This window comes from Molothrus ater, chromosome 1 (genome assembly GCF_012460135.2).
Source record: "Molothrus ater isolate BHLD 08-10-18 breed brown headed cowbird chromosome 1, BPBGC_Mater_1.1, whole genome shotgun sequence".
Lineage (NCBI taxonomy): Eukaryota > Metazoa > Chordata > Aves > Passeriformes > Icteridae > Molothrus > Molothrus ater.
Genome location: NC_050478.2, coordinates 59,425,633 through 59,443,368, shown reverse-complemented (window position 1 = coordinate 59,443,368; position 17,736 = coordinate 59,425,633). Strand labels below are relative to the sequence as shown.

The following is a 17,736-nucleotide window of genomic DNA, read 5'->3' as shown; positions in this document are numbered from 1 at the left end:
TGAACTGGTCTGTGCAAAAGTGCCAAGCTCAAGGAACCACTAAATGTGAAGCTGGTTGGATTTGTGTCAGGGTACTGCTGCCGCTTTGAGTGTTGCATAATGAGCAAAAGCATGGCACATGCCTGCTGAAAGAAGTGGAAAACAGGAGAAAAAATAAGTGCTAGTGGTATTTCTAGCACAGATTGTGGAATAAGTTGGTGCCAAAAACTTCGTGCATTTCTTAGTGCATGTGACACCAGAAGGAACCATATAATCTGGATAAAATGCCCCGTTGTCCCTTGAAGCAGCACTCTCTTCACGTCCCACAGTTGAAGGGGGATAAAATTTTTGCCACAAGAATACCAGATTCAGTTTACATGATCCTGTGTGCTTGGCCCTCAGGTTCATTTGGAAGTACTCTTTCTAAAGTGTGAGCTGCTGCTGGATCACAAGGGCCGTATCTGTTGCTGCTGCTACAAGACAGTTTGCAGAATTGACAGTAGGGTATATGTTGACTGAAACAAATTTTGGACATGCATGATTACCTTGTCATGTATGCCTTGTAAACACACAGCATATAAAGTGAGAGAAAATTATTTAAAAGAAATTAATTTCCATTAAAATACACTTTCTGATATACTACATATCAAGCTGAGTTTTAAAACACTTGTTCTTTGCGAGTCTTTTCAATCTGTACTGCTCTTTAACACTATTGTTTACAATCAAAGCACTTGAAAATGAACCATGTTTCCTGTAAACCTTGTGACCTTTCTTTGTTTCTGTATCAAACTCAGCTTACCTTATGAAAGTAAGCATTAAGTTACTTACTAATGCAGTATTTACTTTCTTGTGTGTCCGTGGTTGCCTTTTTTTTAAAATCTTCTTTGTAACTCTCCAGCTCAGAGATCTGCCCAAGAACTGCCTCTGGTTGAGAAGCAAAGTACCGACAGTTTTCCTGTTACTGGAGGGAAAAAAATGGTGCTGACTGGTCATAACTTTCTGCAAGACTCCAAAGTCATCTTTGTGGAGAAAGCACCAGGTATGTCTTTTTGATCTAGACTCCAATCTGCCTTCCCCCACACCGTGTTTGTGTCAAATGATGAAAGCACAAATATGGTAATGACATTTTCTTCTGCACGTAATATGTTTTCCATGTCACTGGGCAAAGCTGTGGAAAGGATCTGAGCCGTGCCTAATGCTGAGGTTTCACACTGTGACAACTGTAGTTACAGGTAGACAATAGAGACATTGAAAGTCAACCTTTGGCATTTGTTTATTGTAGCAAATCATGAGTGTAGCAGGCAGGACCTGCGAAAGGGGTTGGAAATCTCTGGCACCATATCTCCCTAAAGCCTGCAGTGCAGTGCATCTTCTTAAACATTTCTGTAATTTGTGCTGCTGCAGGTGTGTGTGCACCTGTGTCTCCTGTGGCATTTACAAGGTGCTGGCCTAGGAGGACTTGGAGCACACACAGTCGTTTGAAGAACAGGTTTACTTTGAGGACTGAGGGAAGGACTGAACACAACTTCCCCTTGCCCAGCACTGCTCCTGCAGTGCTGTGGTGGTGAGACTGGTTCCCCTAGAGAAGAGTCGCAGGCCAGGCTGAAACAGGGAAAATGGCATGGAGTGGGAGCTGGGGCTGGGGCAGGCTGTGCCTGCAGGAGCGGTGGATCACAGGGTGACAGTGCCTAATGGGTGTGAATGCCCCCCGCAGGAATAAGCAGTGGCAGTGGAGCTGGGAGTCCAAGTCAGCCCTGAAACGAGACTGCTAAGGATAGTTCTGAGTCTTGTTTTGGAAAGGGTTTCCCTGGCGCTGGCACAAGCTATGAATTCCTCAGCTGCCGGCTGAGCCCCCCACCCCCACCCCAACTTAAAACAATCTTGGGCACTCCTCAGGCTGCTGCACCAGCTTTGACACTGTGCCTGTTTAACCCTTTATGCCCACGAGGTTCCCTCACTGCTCCCCTGCCCACAGCCCCTGCCGGCACCACAGGAACTTGGGCCATGGGGCAGGACAGCAGGGAGAGCAGGGGAGGCTCTGGAGGCAAAGACACCCAAGTCTTTGGGCTTAGCAAGCTCAGGACAAAAGCAGAAGACTCCCCTGAAATTCCCCAACAGAATCCTGGGTTCATGAAGTTTAAGTTGTCAGAAGTTCCTGGGCAGAGGTAATGCCTTGGGTTTTTGGGGAGAGCCAGTTGGCGCATTTCTGTGGACCCCAAGCACTGCAGCACACACAGTGGGGATGTGGCTGTGACATCAGCAGAAACATCCTTTTTGTTTCATAAGAAAGTGTTAAAAAATAGGGAAAACGTGGTATAGCAATTGAAAAAAAATTGAATTCTGTTCTCTGTGTTCCCCCCACGGGAGAAGAAAGTTAATGTCTACTTTACTTTAAACTTCCTTTGCTGCACAGAACAGGGTTAGTGTGACATGTCAGAAGTCCTCAATCTGTCTCATTACAAGAAGGAAACCACATTAAAGAGTGCCTTCCTTAATACTTATTTCCTTTCCTCTTCCTTTGTTGAGTTGGAAAATTTTAAGTATAGCTTTCCAAAGGATTGTGATTGTGTTGCTCTTTGCTGTGTGTGTTACCACAGCGTGGATCTGAACACTGTCTCTCTACTCCTATATTCCTATACTACATTAGGTACACTTAGAGCAGGATATTCACTGTATAGCTTTCAATTACAGAATTTAGGGTTCTGACTTTTTTTAGTAGTCTCACTGTGCATTTATTGCAGTTGCAGGGCAGTACAGCCTGCAGGGGCTGAGCCCTTGGAGTCAGTGTGTAGTATCTCCAGGAGCTGCAATAATTGTGTCAGTAGAAATGACACACAAAAAGCAAAGCTGCTGGCTAATCTGGGCTGAGCAATTTTTAAGGCTTCCATGGTTTGTGTGCTGTACTGCCTCACACAGCTCAATGCATCAGAAGCAAACAAGAGCAATGTATCATTACCTTAGTGGCAGACTGCTCTGGCTGGATTTTTGAACAGTCACTGTATTTAATGTCAAATGAACAAGGATTAGCAGCCTTCACTTTTGTAAATCAGCATGGGGTGTTTCTTTCCCTTTCAGCTCTTGAACATCAGTGAAAGTAGGTCAAGAGAAGGAACACCAGCATAGTTTCTCTTTCTCTTAGAGCACTGGTTATGAACCTCTGTGATTAGCTGGAGACATTCATTAGTTTTGCTGCTGTTACCACTTTTGTTTTTGAATTTGGAATGTTAATCACGTTCCTAGTAGGTAGCAGCCAAACACAGCTATTACAGAGTAATAGATCAAAGTAATAGGTGATTGTGCTCATAAAGAGAATGTATCTTTTGTATAAAATTTAAATATTGTACTACGTCAACTTATGTCTTCAATCCTTACTCAGGCAGAGTCCCCAAGCTGGGAGGCAGTCTCCTGGAGCTTGTCTAATTCCTCCTAGTCTGCATACTTAACTGGATAACGAAAGGAGTTTGAGAAGACTTTTTGTCTGCCTTTTTTTTCCCCAGCTTTCCCTAAGTCTGCTGAGTGAATTGTGGTCTGCTGAATGTTTTTCCAAGCATGAGTCCCAAGCTTTCAGTCTTCAGGGCTAGCCCTCAGCTGTTGTAGTCTCTGGAGGAATGGCATTATCCTGGCCTCCTTTGGTGGGGGAGTCAGTCTGAGCAGTGACTCATACAAGAGGGAATCCCTGAAGAATGATCAAATCAATCTTTCTGCCGGGGCGGCAGTGGCTTCCTGCTTTTCGCTTAACCCCTTGCAAGCTGCTGTTCAGCCAAGTGTATGAAACAGAACAAAACAACTTTGCAGCCCTGTGACTGTGTCTCACACAGGGAAAATGAGGTATCCAGGGGGCGAAGGCATGGCACACTGAAAGGACCAGGGGAGAAAGCACCAGGGGAGAAAGCACTGTGAGGACCTTCTCTGGAAGGAGAACCCCTCATGGTGAAGTCAGGCAAATGGCGCCCCTTTGAATAAATAACGAGTGTTCAGAAGTGGACTAAAATTTGCTCAAGATTCCACAGTACCATAAAAAAGTTCTTACATGTTGATGTGAGGCTTTATTTTGCCAGATTTTAGGCAATATTCTGTTGCTTGCACATCAGACCAAATTTTCCAGTGATGAGTAATGGTATAAAATGTCAAAGAAACCTAGTAGTAGTGAAAATGTGAATGTTAAATGTACTTTGAGAGGTGCAATTCAATTCAAATTCTGAATTCTTGTAAATTCAGAATTTCCTTAGACTGGGGAGTCCCACAATGACTTTGATGCTTAAAAATTACACTAATAATTTTTTTTTCTTATCTCCTTTCACTTTCTGTCTCTCTTTGTAGACATATGTTTCTCTTCCTGAGGTTCAAAAGTGTCTTGTGCATGTCATAGTTGTTGAGTGCCGTGTTAAGGGTGGCCAACACCTGTCTGTTTGTCACCAGAAGAATCAGTACTTTGTAAAATATTGAAAAGTCTGCAACTCCTTACTGGCCAGGTCCCTTGATGTCTGTAGGCTGAGGGTTGCTGTGCAGTAAGGTGTGCATTTTAGTTACCAAAGTAGGTGAAATTAAATTGGTGTTTGTTAGCTATGGCAGGAAGTGTTTGGCTAGGAGTGAAAATGTTTCCTGTTGACATGTGCATCTGCATGGATCATGAGCTGGAATTATAACAAAAGACTGATTTAGTTACTTAAAATTTTAAAACTTTTAATTTTATTTGTAGATTATAAATGTACCAAGCAACAAAAGTCTTGAGGGAAGTTCAGAAAAAGCAGAGATGCTTGAAGAGTGTGTTTTAGGGATTGCATATCTATCAGCAACCTTTTTTTGATAACTCTTTCTGCAAACACTCTTTTCAAAGCTAATTTTTTAAGGTAATGAGTTATTAAACACAAAGCAGCACAAAACTCTAACTAACCAAAACGACCAGATGCTGGCTTTTAGTTTATCAGATTATGATCAGCGATCTATAAAACTGTTCACTGCGCTGAAAAACTCCCGGTTTTCATCCCTCTGTCCACAAAAGATACCTTGTAACTGATGAAAGAAAGCTCAGTGATGAGACACAAACCCAGTATCCCAAGGGATAATGCACAGGAAAATTATGGGTACATTAAAGTAAATTATGGATTATAGTTCCTGGCATGCTGTGGGATATTTTGGGATAAAAAGAGTGTTTTGGGGGTTAGAAAAAGTCTCGTATTGAGATCTGAAATAGTTAATCTACCCTGAAAATCCCTCCTTGCTCAAAAATCTCTCCTGTAGCTTTTAACACTGGAACTAGCTCAAGTATTTCCAGCCTTCACAGATTTGGCCAAGTCTAGACATACCCAAAAGATCAGGTTAAACTGACGAAGTCTTTATAATCAATTTGTGACCTATGGGCAGAAATGGTCATTGGATGTATTATTATTATTAATTATCATAGGGTTGAGTTGCCACTAGTTAAGTCAGAGCTCCAAACCCATTTCTTTTCTTTTGTGCTTAGTGACTAGAACTCAGGGCAAGAGTTTTAAAGAGTGAAAAGGCAGAAATGTAACATCCAACTTCACTATGGGATTAATTTCTCAAATAACACTGACTTTGATTCTTTGACTCTGGGATGTTAATGTTGAGGTCCATTTCGTCCTGGTCAAAGGCCGTGTCTGATCTTTCCTGTAACAAATGCCCCTCCCTGAAGATGCATCACTCTCTTTGATGGACGTTTGTAGTGTTCACATTATCTCTAAGTAACTCCAGACTTAGAGACTTCAGTGGTTTTGAACAACTTGTTAATTACTCAGACTTCAGCAATAATCCTGGCACCTACACAGTTCTGAAACCTAATTGCATAATATCCTCAGCTATTATACCCAAAGTCTTTGACACTCAAAGTTCCTGAAAGATGGTAAAATAAACCATGGGTAAGCAACATTTCCTCCAGGAATTTTTCTTTTTGAATAATCTCAAACAATTAGGAAACTTTTCAGATTTAGTTATTGCTTCAAATTCTTCATTCTGCTGTTGTTTTTATTTTATTAAATGGATTTTTCTGTCAAAACTGTTCCTCCTCCCTGCTGAGCAGATTTTGCTCTTAGAACATGAAGGTGTTGATGTGCAGTACTTATAACTAGAGCAAATGAAAGATAACTGGGTGAAATCACTAATACAATTTTTTAAAAAATATATTTATGCCAAAGGAAATCATAACTTTCTGTGAGTATTTCACATGGGAAAACTTAACAGTTTGCCTTCTGTTAGATGTGTGGTCAAGCTCAGTCAGCTGAATTTCTGCACAAGAAAAATGTGATACAGAAAAGAAGGAAGCTAGATGAATGTAACTGTCCACTCTAGCACTTCACAGGTTTTTTGTTCCTCTCAAATTTCTCTTTCTCTGGCAAAAACTAGAATCAATCAGTTGCTGCCTTAAGGTACAATTGTCAGTTTTATAAATTCAGTTCTGTTTCCCACATGTGTGAGCAGGATTTACCTTGTGATGTGGCAGGTAACTCAAACACACTCCTTTAGCTTCAGCAAAACTTACAAAAAGTTCTGAAAAGTGATTATGTTGACAAGACATTTGAGTGGCATGTGAATGGAACGGATGTGTTGAGGAAGCATGTGGGCTTTTTGGTTTGACTCAGATACACTGTGGAGCTCAGGATTTGGAGTCTGTTTTGACGTGATGTGATGGGATGGTGAGATGGGTGACCTGAGTCTTGGCAGAGCTTCACGTGGTAAAAGATCTCACATTCTCAGAGATCTTTCCATTGCTCTTTCCATTGCCAGTAGCAGTTTGGGGGGCAACTGGCCAAAAAGGGGTCATGTTTCACACCAGTAATCATACTGTAGCTCACGTAATAAATAAGCAAGTGGCAAAACTCTCCTCCCCCCTCTAGTCAGATAGGCAGATACTACTTAATTTTGTCTTTATCTGTCTGTTTATCCAAGTTCAGGACACACTTTCCAGTTGGCAGTGTGCAATTGCGTGCTGACTCTTGCGCAGTGAGGTTAGAAATTCGGGAGACTAGATAAACTGGAAACTTCAAAGGCATACAAGTTGAGAGCATGGAGTTCATGTGAAGGTCACTTGAACCTAGATCCTAGAGATGTATTGATAGCTGAAGGGGTTTCTGGCCACTGCCCAGAAATAGATATCCTTAGGCAAATTGTGTCATCAGATGGTGGAGTCATTTGATGGTGGAACCCTTTCACGCGCATGGAGGAGTAGTGATGCAGCTTGTAGGAAATGTCAGCACGTTTCAGTTTTTCCTGGCTGTTTAGTCTAGGGAATGGTGAAGACAGAGTGGGACAGCAGCCATACACATGAGATGGTGTCAGCAGCAGCAAGTCTCATCCAGGGTGTTGCTCTCACTGTGAAGAATGAGATCAATCAATCACAGATACTTACTGTGGACAACAAAGAAATAAGGAATCACCACATGGTCTCAAAAGTTACTTGTCAGAGTAATCCTGTAAATTTTTTATTATTATAGAAAATGTGGCTGAATGTTTCAAGTTCATTCTTTCATGTCTTCCAGACTAAGTGGCTTCAAGCAGCTGTATCTGTGCAATCAAAGCTTTGTCTCTGAACTTTTACAACTAGCACAAGATTTCAAATAGTTTTTACTGTTACTGTTCCAGTAGGACTGTCTGTCCAAACACACAGGAATTCACAGCCCTTACAAGAAATCTGAGAGTCTAACGAAGTGATCAGTTCCTGGAGACAGTGGAGGAAAGAAGTATGGTAGAGTGACCTTGGCTGACTGCCAGGTGCCCACCAAGTGGGTCTCTCAGGGTCTAACAGGACGGGGGGGAGAAAATAAGATGAAAAATCTCATGGGTCAAAGTAAAGACAGGGAGATCAGTTACTGTCACAGGCAAAATGGGCTCCACTTGGGGGAAGCAAGTTATTGTCAACTAAAAATGGGGTAGGATAGTGAAAAACAAAGGTAAAACTGAAAACCACCTTTACCCATGCCTCACTTCCCAAGCTCAACTTCACTCCTTCATTCCTGATTTCTGTTTCCTCTCCCTGAGTGGCACAGAGGATCAGGGAATGGAGGCTTTGGTCAGTCCATAACAGCTTCTCTTTACCATTGGTTCCTTCCCGTTCTGTTCCCTTGCTCCAGTATGGGGTCCTCCCATGGCAGACAGTCCTTCATGTACTGCTTCAGCATGAGTCTTCTCCACGAGGTTCTGTCCTTCAGGAAGAGCCTGCTTCAGTGTGGATGTCCTGCAGCCATCGTTCCTGTGAGAAAACCTGCTTCTGCCTGGGCTCCTTTTCATGGGCTGCTGCTCCTGCCAGGAGCATGGGCTCTGACTGGCTGCATGTGGATCTCTGCTCCCACGTGGTTGTCTCCATGGGCTGTGGGGGCACAGCTGCCTCACCGTGGTCTTCCCCACAGGCTGCAGGGGAATCTGTGTTCTGGCTGCTGGAGCACCTCCTCCCCCTCCTTCACTGTTGGGAGGTCTGCAGGGGTGTTCCTCTCACTTATTCTCACTCCTGTCTCACAGCTACTGCAGGTTTTTTTCCCTTCTTAAGTATGTTGGCAGGGAGGTTCCACCAGCTTTACTGATGGGCTCAGGTTTGGCCAGCTCAGGGTCCGTCTTGGAGCCATCAGGAGCTGGTTCTGTTAGACATGGGGGCAGCTTCTGGAATCTTCTCCACCTCTGCAGCACAGCCACTAGCCAGACCTTGCTACGTAAACCAATACAAGGGGATGCCTTCAAAGTTGTTTGTTTTTGGAGGGAATGCCAACCTCTTTTGGAAAATGACAACTTGTCTCTTGTTGCTTTCCGTGACATCATTAAGAATTGGTTCGTGTCTCAGGTGGGTAGCACAGGAAATGTGGAGAGAGCTGAGGGAAGAGGAGCATGTTCCTTTTAGGTCTGCTAAGGAAGCAAGATTACACCTTCAATGTGGAAGAAAATACAATGACATTTAAGACAGGAATAGAGAGATAGATTGTTTCCAAAGTGTGCCTTGTTGCTGGGATGCTGATGTCAAGGCAGAAAACCAAACGATAGCAGGAGGGACCTCTAAGATTGAGCCTGACCTTCTTGGACAAGAGAAACAAGAAAAGGGACATGAGGGGGACAATGAGATGGAAAAAAAAAATGCTCTTCAAAAGTATCTGCCAAAAAGTCACAAGGAGTTGCCATAATGAGAAGTTTCTGGAAGTTGAGAAGTTGCGGTCATACAGTTGAAGTGTTTGTATCTCAAAAAATAATGAAGAAGGAAGATTTAAAAGCATTTGGATCAAATTTACATTTTAAGATGAGAAATAACTAGAAGTAGCTATAGTACAGGTGGAGGTGTTGGCATCCAGCACAGAAGTAGAGGAAAATAATTGTTCATGGAAGAAAAATTTGGAACTTGATTTAAACTGGCTGTGAGGCTTGTTACTCCAATAGTCTGAGAAAATATGAGACAGATTAGACAGAAGAAGATGGACCAGGAATATTTTACTCAGTTTCAGCTGCAGAGTCACAGGTTCAGCCTACTAGAGTTTCCCAGAGGAAAGTAAAATTGTGAAGACAAGGCGATGACGTGAATGTAATCAAAACCAGAGTGAAGTGCTGTCATGACTGCTGGTGGGTGGCTGTGCTGGGTGTGCTTTGCTTGACCTGCCTACTCCAGAGAGATTTTTCAGGGATGTCAAGCTGCAGTTTTACTTGGAAGTTGTGTGTCTTAGACCTGGAATTACTTAAAGTTATTAAATAAAACCCTCAGACCAATGATAATTTGAATAGGGGGAGGTGCCAGAGAGCACAAATTGCACAACCAGCTTCCATTCTGCTGAAAATAGTATCTGGCAGGTCCTTCCAATGGTTTTGGCTCAAAACGAACCTCGATCTGTCAGTTGTCAGCACTTTGCCTCCTTTTAATTACCTGGACTAAAATTACAGTTCATTTGCAAACACTGGAACTCAAAATAATTGCGTCTGTTAGACAGACTGTGGTAAAAGGCAGCTAAAAAGGCCTCACCATTCAGGCAGAGTGAGTCCCTCAGCTTTTGGCTTGCTCAGATGAGCAACCAGAGGGGAAGCACGTGCCTGGCACTCACTCCAAAGTACAGTAAGATCCATTTTGTGCTGGATTTTTACACCTGCTCACTGCATGACATTCGTATTGTTAATTCAAGATAAAGAAGGGAGAAAAAGTAACTCAAGAGTATCATATTGATGACAAACAGACCTAAGTCTACATAGCACTCAGCTCAATACTGCAAAAATGTATAGCTGAAGGAGCAGACAAAATATATATGCTGCAAAAATGCTTATGAGAAGACACCAACAAATACAGCACCTTTGATGTGGAAACAAAAATAGGTCAGTAATGCCTGAGCCCTGCCGCACATGGACAGAGGCATACCAGAAGGCATGCCAGGGATGGGGAGCAAAGATGTGGGGAAGTCTCTGTAGCAGCACAGTAGGCTGTGAGGAGAGCAGAAGAACATCTGGGGGGCTTCCTGGCATGGAAGAGGGAAATAAAGTAAATGAAAATCAGACCAGATGTGTGATTTCATAGCAAAAGTGGTGTAAGAGCAAAGAATAGAGATGAGGGTGGCTGGAGAGGCAATCAGGGACAACGTGCTGGGCAGTAGGCAGGCCATGGCACCAGCTGGAGCTGCTCCAGGAGGTAGAGCTGCTCTGAAGGTGGCTCTGGGACTAGGAGGCATCTCACTGCTTGCCGGTCCCTAAGAAGCTGAGATCTCAGGAGAGCAAAGTGCCACTGAGGAGATCAAAAGAAAGGTCCTGGCCACTTACAATTCAGATACTTGCTTTCTACTAGCACACACTGTATTTCTGAATGTTTCATTGCTCTCTTGCCCCATCTTCCCCGTACATCCCGTGTCAGACTGCTTGGCTGGTGTTGGTTCCTCCTTAGTGCCTGACCCTTGTAAATGTCTTTAAGATGCACACCATTGTATCAGGATAGGTATAGAATCCCACCCACTTGGTGGGATCCCCTTCCCTTGCTGGTGTCCAGCTGGGGAAACATTGTTTGCAGCAAGACAGCTGTAGGACCAGCTGAGAAAACTGCCCTGGCTGCTTGTGGTATCCTCAGATTCAGCAGGCTGCTGCCCCTGCAAAATCTGGCAGCAGTATGAGATGCCAACCCATAAGTGCCAGCTGGTGAGACAGTGCCAGTAGGTCATGCCCAGGACTGCCCTGGGGAGTGCTGTCCTCCAAGCAACAGAGCTTCCTCCTTGCCTCTTTCATTGCCAGTCCAACTTGCCCTTCCCCTGGAAGCTGATGGCATCTCTGCAGAGAACTGGATAACTCTTAAGTCTGAATGATGAGACTTTGCCATAGTCTTCATCCTCTTCTTTGCACAGAAACCCATCTATTCCTTCTGAACGTCTTCACAGATCAGTCCTCTCAGTGTCATGAGGGCACTCAGCAGGGGAGAAGGGTAGCAGTGCAAGTTGAAAGCTTTCAAGTTCTTAGTTCCTCAGGGATTTAAATATGCATTGTTAGAGCCAAATAAGAGGGCAGACAGCCTTTGCACAGCACTTCAAAGTGACTCTGCATTTCATCTGTGCCCTGCCTGTTGTGGACATGGTAAAGTAATCTGGGCTGTAACATAGGAATTATTGTTCAGGGTAATCTCACAACACATTAATCAAGTAGTGGGTTCCTTTGGGAGGGTAGGGCTTGTTTCACCATTTTACTTGGAATATATGAATTTAAATACAGATTTACAGTGCAGCCAGTGCAGTCAAACTGTGTTGAAGCACAGACTGGAAGAATATAAAATGGACCCTGTGTATAGGCAGTGAAATCGTAGATGATGTCTATTCTTCTCATATCTCAAGTGAACACAGGTCCACTAAAGACTATAGACTGTTTTAATCTCCTGTAGTAGAGTGGAATCACTTAAATATATCTGAACGCTCCCATTATGCCCATTTCATAGAGGCAAGATTTAAGTGGTTGCCAGATGTTATACCCTCCTGAGTTTCCAAGCTTAGGGTTTTTTGCATTTGTATATTCTTCCCCCTTTCTGCAATCCATCATTTTGGAAAGTTATGCTAGTGGTTTGTTTATTTTGAGCTTGCAAACCTCTGACACTATGGTTGCAGTTCCCTGAGACACAAAGGTAAATCCAGCCCTAGAAACCCCAGGGGATCTCTCTGGAGGGGCAGTGATGTGGGGAAGATGCTACAAAAATGTCTTTGGAAAGTCTTTACAGCTCTTTGCGCTGCTCTTCCATGAGGAAAATTTGGATGCCATGGTCTGCAAGGCTCTGTGGGTGAATAACTGAATCTGCTAGATTTACACAACTACTTTTCAGCCCTGCTTCTGTGTTAAAACAGACCTTTACAGTGCCTTTTTATGTGGAAATCTTGTAGCTGGGTGTGGTGGGGAAGCCGCTTGGTGACTCATACTGCAGGGAATTCCCTGATGAATTAGAGTATTTTTACTTCTGGACTTGTGCGCAGTTTCCTTCAACGCTGGAGCGAGTGGCCGATAAGAGCAGGCTACAAAGGCCCATTCACCGTTCAGCTACTCCATGTTAAAACAGGGTGTTTATGCCTTGCAGAGCTGAAAATCCACCCCCATAACATGTGGGTTCACAGCATTTTCGTCATTAGCAATCCCAGGTGCTTTGAGTTTCACAGTGACGAAGAAAACAAGGCAGAATCGGATGGTGGTGAAGCAGGGATGGCTATAAATAACAGGGATGGGTCTGTAAATGTCAGGCTTCCTGACCAACCTGGTGTCTTAGCTGGCAGTAGTGCTGATGGCCACCTGTCAGCACAGCCTCCAGCCTGTGCAGAACGGGTGAAAGCAGCTTCTCCTTCTCCCAGCACTGCCGCTGTCTCTTTGGAGGAGGAGGGATTTGAGGATCCAGCCCATGCGTGGTTCCCCCTTGAAGCCTCAGCTCTGTTGGGTTAATGGCTGTTGCTGCTGGCAGTGAGGGAGCAGGGCACTCTACCAGGGATTCTGCAGGGCTTCTGCCCTGCCATTCCATGCATGGATGTTTTGGGTTTATTTCCATTGGGTAAAAAAGCCTCTCACAAAATGTAAGACACCAGTATAATACCTTGACCCAACTTTTTAGCTATATAAAGAACTGTCTTTCTCTTCAAAATATTGCACTATAAATCTTAAAAATGCCAAAACAAAGCCAGGCATTTGGTTTGGAGAAGACACTTCTTATTACTTCGTAAAAGTAAATAGTGAAATGAAAGGGACTGAAATAAGACCTTTGGAAAAGATGTTTTCTCCGTTTTCCTTCGTGCCTCCTCCTCTCCTTCCTCTCCTGACTCCATTGCCCCCCCTCCCTGTATAACAACTGCCCATTTGGGTACGGTAATTCCAGCGAGCAAACTTTAACGGGAATGCCTGAAATGTGTCTGCTTCAGCTTTGTGTTATGTCTGTAATTTGAATTATTTGCATTTTGGAAAGGTATAAATTGCTCTGGTGTACTTGGGTTGGCTGGCGGCCAGGAGGGAGTTGCCTCGGGCCCAGACCAGGCGCGCTGCTGCAGATGTGGCAGGCGTACAATGGAAACTTTTGTGGGCGAGGAGCCCTCACTCCTCCAGCACACACTGACAGGAGGCGGCATCCCGCCTGCTCGCCAGGCTCCCCGACGGATGGGCACTGGGGCAAAACCACTTTCTCCGGCATAGATGGACTATCTTGAGGCTTAGGGCTCACACAAACCATTCCAAAGCCGTTATTCCTTTTTTTTTTCTTTTTTCTTTTTTTTAATTTCAGCTGAACTGTTTAAACCTGCAAAACATGTTTACTGTAAAAGGTTGACGTAGTGGTCTAAGGTTTCCCTCCTGGAGCTGGTCCCAGTCTGTGGGCGTTGAGATTTCCCTCTTGGTTCACCAGACGTAATATGAGGAATTGTCTTTCTTTTTTTTCTTTTTTGGTCTCTTGCTTCATAACAACTTTTGCTCCCTGTGTTTTTTTTAAATGAAATGTCACTAGCTGTTAATGAGTTGTCTATTCCCTACTTCTTCCTTCTCTTCCCTTTCCCCTCAGTTGCCAATGGTCTGGACAGTCCTGAGGGAATTTCTTGGAGCAAAACCTGTATTGTTCTTCCTAGCTTCCAAAGACAAGCCACAGCTCTGGATTTTTTATTTTTCTAATAGTTTAGATTACAGCATCTAAAATATTTGTACACAAACTCCTTTTGTCATCATAAAAAATTTAAAAATGCATAAAGGCAGTGCTGCATGAAATAATTGAAAGAATAGCTGGAGATGGAGTCATTTTGAATTTTCCTGAAGTATCGGCAGGAAATAAAAACCAGAAACCTGAATCAGATCATTCCTCTTGCAAAGCACAAATTAAACATAGCAAAAATACTGAACTTCTGGTAATCCATTTACAAAGGCAAATTGAACACATGTTAACTACTAGTCTGGACGTCTGTAGGTTTTTAAAAAAAAGAGCCCAGCAAACCCCTTCCAAAGCAGAAGTTTCTACACTTCACAAAATGTGTGATAGTGTCACAGCATTGTGTTGCTTTTATAGCTGATTGGATTAATTAGGGGCAAGGAGGGAGTGCTACAGAGGCTGGAGATAAAGGAGGCTGCTCCCAGACAGGGGATGTGTCCTGGCTTGCCGAATTTTGGTCAGGGTTTTCTACTGACAGCCCAGGGGAAGCATCTGTTGGATAAATTGTGAAGTGCTCGCCAGTCCTCCCAAGAAGCCTGCTTCAATTCTGGCACTCTCCAAAGGCATCGTTAAGGACTCTCAAGCACTGAGACTCTCTAGTCTGGCTGTGCCTGCTCTCCCTGCAGCTGAACGTGGCAGTAGCAATTAAAGGAATTCCTCTTCCAGCATCACAAATTAAAATGTAGGAAGAAACTGAGGGTAGATCTGCTAATTGTTTTCCTATGGGAAGACCTGCCAAATTCACTGTGGTATTTGTGCTGCAGCCTTCATGCTGTACTTCTTTCCATACATTTAAGAGAAAGGGGGTTTGGATATTAAAGCAATCGCCAGGGATTGTCCCTCAGCAGCATTCCTTTCACAGTAGGACAGCTGTACACAAAAATATTATTTACAGACATTTGTAATAAATCAGGAAGTTCTAATTGCGTCACCTCCATCCTGGCCATGAAAGCAAAGAGAAAAGAAAAAGTGCCATTCACTCTTTTACCTTTCAGAGGGCTGTTTTTCTAAGGCAAGCCCACATCCATGTGATGAAGTTCAAAATAACTAATATTTGCATTTGCATGTCCCAGTGCTGCAATAAATGTACAAAAGAGATGACATAAGTCTCCGTTTCCCCTTCATTTTGGTAACATCTGACAGTAGTGGGACTTGTGAAGCTGCATGTTTCTCCACTATCCAGCTTATACAGTTTATCCAGTCTGTTTATGGCCTTTCATTTGTGTTTTTCTAGGTCGGCAGAATGGAAACCTTACATTCTGTATTATTTTTCTCATTTCTTTCCTATTGAGGTCTGAAGATGCAAGGAAATTAAAGCCCACCTTGTTTTCCAGTGATTTCTGTATCAGTAATGTGCAGGAAAAATGACCAGACAAAGCCAGTTTCTTTCAAAAGACACGTTCCCAGAAAAAGTTATAGTTGTGGCTTAAATCTGTGTTTGCTTGAAAACAGAAATTCAGTAGATTTGGAGGACCCAACACACCACTGAAAACAGCTCCAGAAGTGGGACTACTGTAGCTGAACAAAACCAACTTCAAAATGGAGTCTAAAGCTGTATTTCCAAGCCTGTGGCCTTGAGTTTTGACCCAAGTAGCAGAATTATGACAAGCCAGACTAGGAGTATATTAAAATCAAATCCTGCATGGCTGAGTATCTTCCTTAATGCTACCTTTCTTTTTGTATTGTTTAGTATTAATATTGAATATGACTTAGAGCCTAGGTAGTGTTCAAAAGGCGTCATAAGTAGAAGTATTGTTGTCTGAAAGTTCAGCAAGTTGAGATGTAGAACAGTTGCATATTTTGTCCAGGCTAGTGGCAGAGCAAACTCCCAGTGGCTCCCCCCTATCATGATATCATGCACTCTGAACTGTCGTTCTTCCCTTCAGAAAAGCTGAAGGGGCTCCTGTCACAGGTGACCCAGATGGTCTCTCAGTTGGGCAACACTTTGGGCAATGCGTTGTGAGAGCTCCTTTTTACATATGCAGTGCCCCTTCAAAGAGGTTGTTTTTGTGAAAGTTGTTCCTTTCTTGGCTTGGGAAAGGAAAAAAGGAAAGAACTAGATATCTTTTTCTTTTGTCTTTTAGATGGTCACCATGTGTGGGAAATGGAAGCCAAAACCGACAAAGAAATGTGCAAGCCAGTAAGTCTGCCTTAAATATTTTAACATCAAGATGAAAAATATATATTGCCTTCTCCAGCACTGTTACTTAAGAGGGATTTCCAAGGCTTTGGCACTGAAACAGAACAAGTACTTAGGCCTCCCCTCCTGGAAATCTTTCTTTAACGTGAGCATGGGGTAAAAAGCCTTTGCTGGAAGCTATCCCAAAAGTAGGAGAGACCATTTGGAAAATATTTTTTCATTGTCCGGGATGGGCCAGTTCCATCTGCTCATCTTTTGTCTTGCTGGGTCAATTCTTTCCTCTGCTCCCAAAGCAATTTCTGATCATTTTCCTTGGCTTTCCTCTCTCTTCAGCAGGAGAAACATGAGTCCCCTCACAGGAGATCCACATAGGAGAAGTGTGGCTCTCTCAGCCATGACTCCAAGTGGGAAGTACGTCCACTATTCCACGTCTGCAGGAATATGCAATACTTGCAAAACTGCAGGCAAACAATTAAAAGATCTCAGCTGAATTCAGGCCAAATGCTAAGAAGAGAATTCCCCATTACTCTTTCAAAAAGCGCCAAGGGAGGTTTTGATGGTCATAGCAGATTCACTGTGCATATGTCTGAGCTGATGCCCTAGAAGCTAAGTCATTCCTTAGCCCCATGCTGGAGTATTTGGTTTCTGGCCGTGGAAGATCATCTACATTCTCCAACCCTTTTTCGTGTTGCACTAGATGTGCTTGCAACAGTGACTCTCCCATGCACAGAAGCTAGCATGCTTAAAACTCCCTGAATTGTTATATAAAAATATATTTCACTGTGGAAAATGGAAATATTTGAGTAATGCTGTCCTAATGCCTTTCAAAGGAAATATTGTTAGGTTCAGATATATCAGGGATGACCTGCCAACTGAGGCATTGTGCTTTCTCCTGCTGAGTTGGAGACCACAATTTGATTGTGGTCCCAGATTCTTGACAGAGGCAAGCTGGATAGAGCCTTGTCCATATGCAGTATCATATTTTCTGTCCGAAGGGAAGAAGGGAGGGCTAGTGATTTTGTAAAGATCTGAGCCATGCTAAAATAATTTCCCTACTTCTAGAGTCCTGGGCTAGGACGCCGGGGTTGGTGGGAAGCCATCCTTGCCCACAAAGCCCACCAGTTTCCCTTCAGAGAGTGCTCCTCTTCCTTCTTGGGGTTAACTTTTCAATACTATTGTACAGCTAGACTGCCTTAGTTGTGCCTTGACTTTCTGATTTGTTGCTTTTGCAGAATTCATTGGTGGTTGAGATACCACCTTTCCGCAATCAGAGAATTACCAGCCCTGTTCAGGTCAACTTCTATGTCTGCAACGGGAAAAGAAAGAGGAGCCAGTACCAGCTTTTCACGTATCTTCCTGCTAATGGTAACAAAACAAATTCCTTATCTCTGCTAGGAAAAGTGAGATAATGATCATACATGGTTCTAATAATTATTTAGTAATTCAAATATTTTGGAAATATACCTGGTGCTATGAGAGTGAGAATAAATCCAGGAGAGCTGCCTTTGTCTCTGCT

General features: G+C 43.3%; 1 protein-coding gene across 5 annotated transcripts in view; it reads left to right on the top strand.

Moving 5' to 3' along the window:
* Window positions 1-17,736, top strand: part of NFATC1 (nuclear factor of activated T cells 1) — a 110,330-nt gene that overhangs the window by 47,855 nt on the left and 44,739 nt on the right. For all 5 annotated transcript variants that reach the window (XM_036378803.1, XM_036378805.1, XM_036378804.1 and 2 more), the window contains 3 exons: window positions 878-1,018; window positions 16,165-16,220; window positions 17,453-17,585. In XM_036378803.1, the coding sequence (XP_036234696.1) occupies window positions 878-1,018; window positions 16,165-16,220; window positions 17,453-17,585 (330 nt within the window). The remainder of the gene's footprint in view (window positions 1-877; window positions 1,019-16,164; window positions 16,221-17,452; window positions 17,586-17,736) is intronic.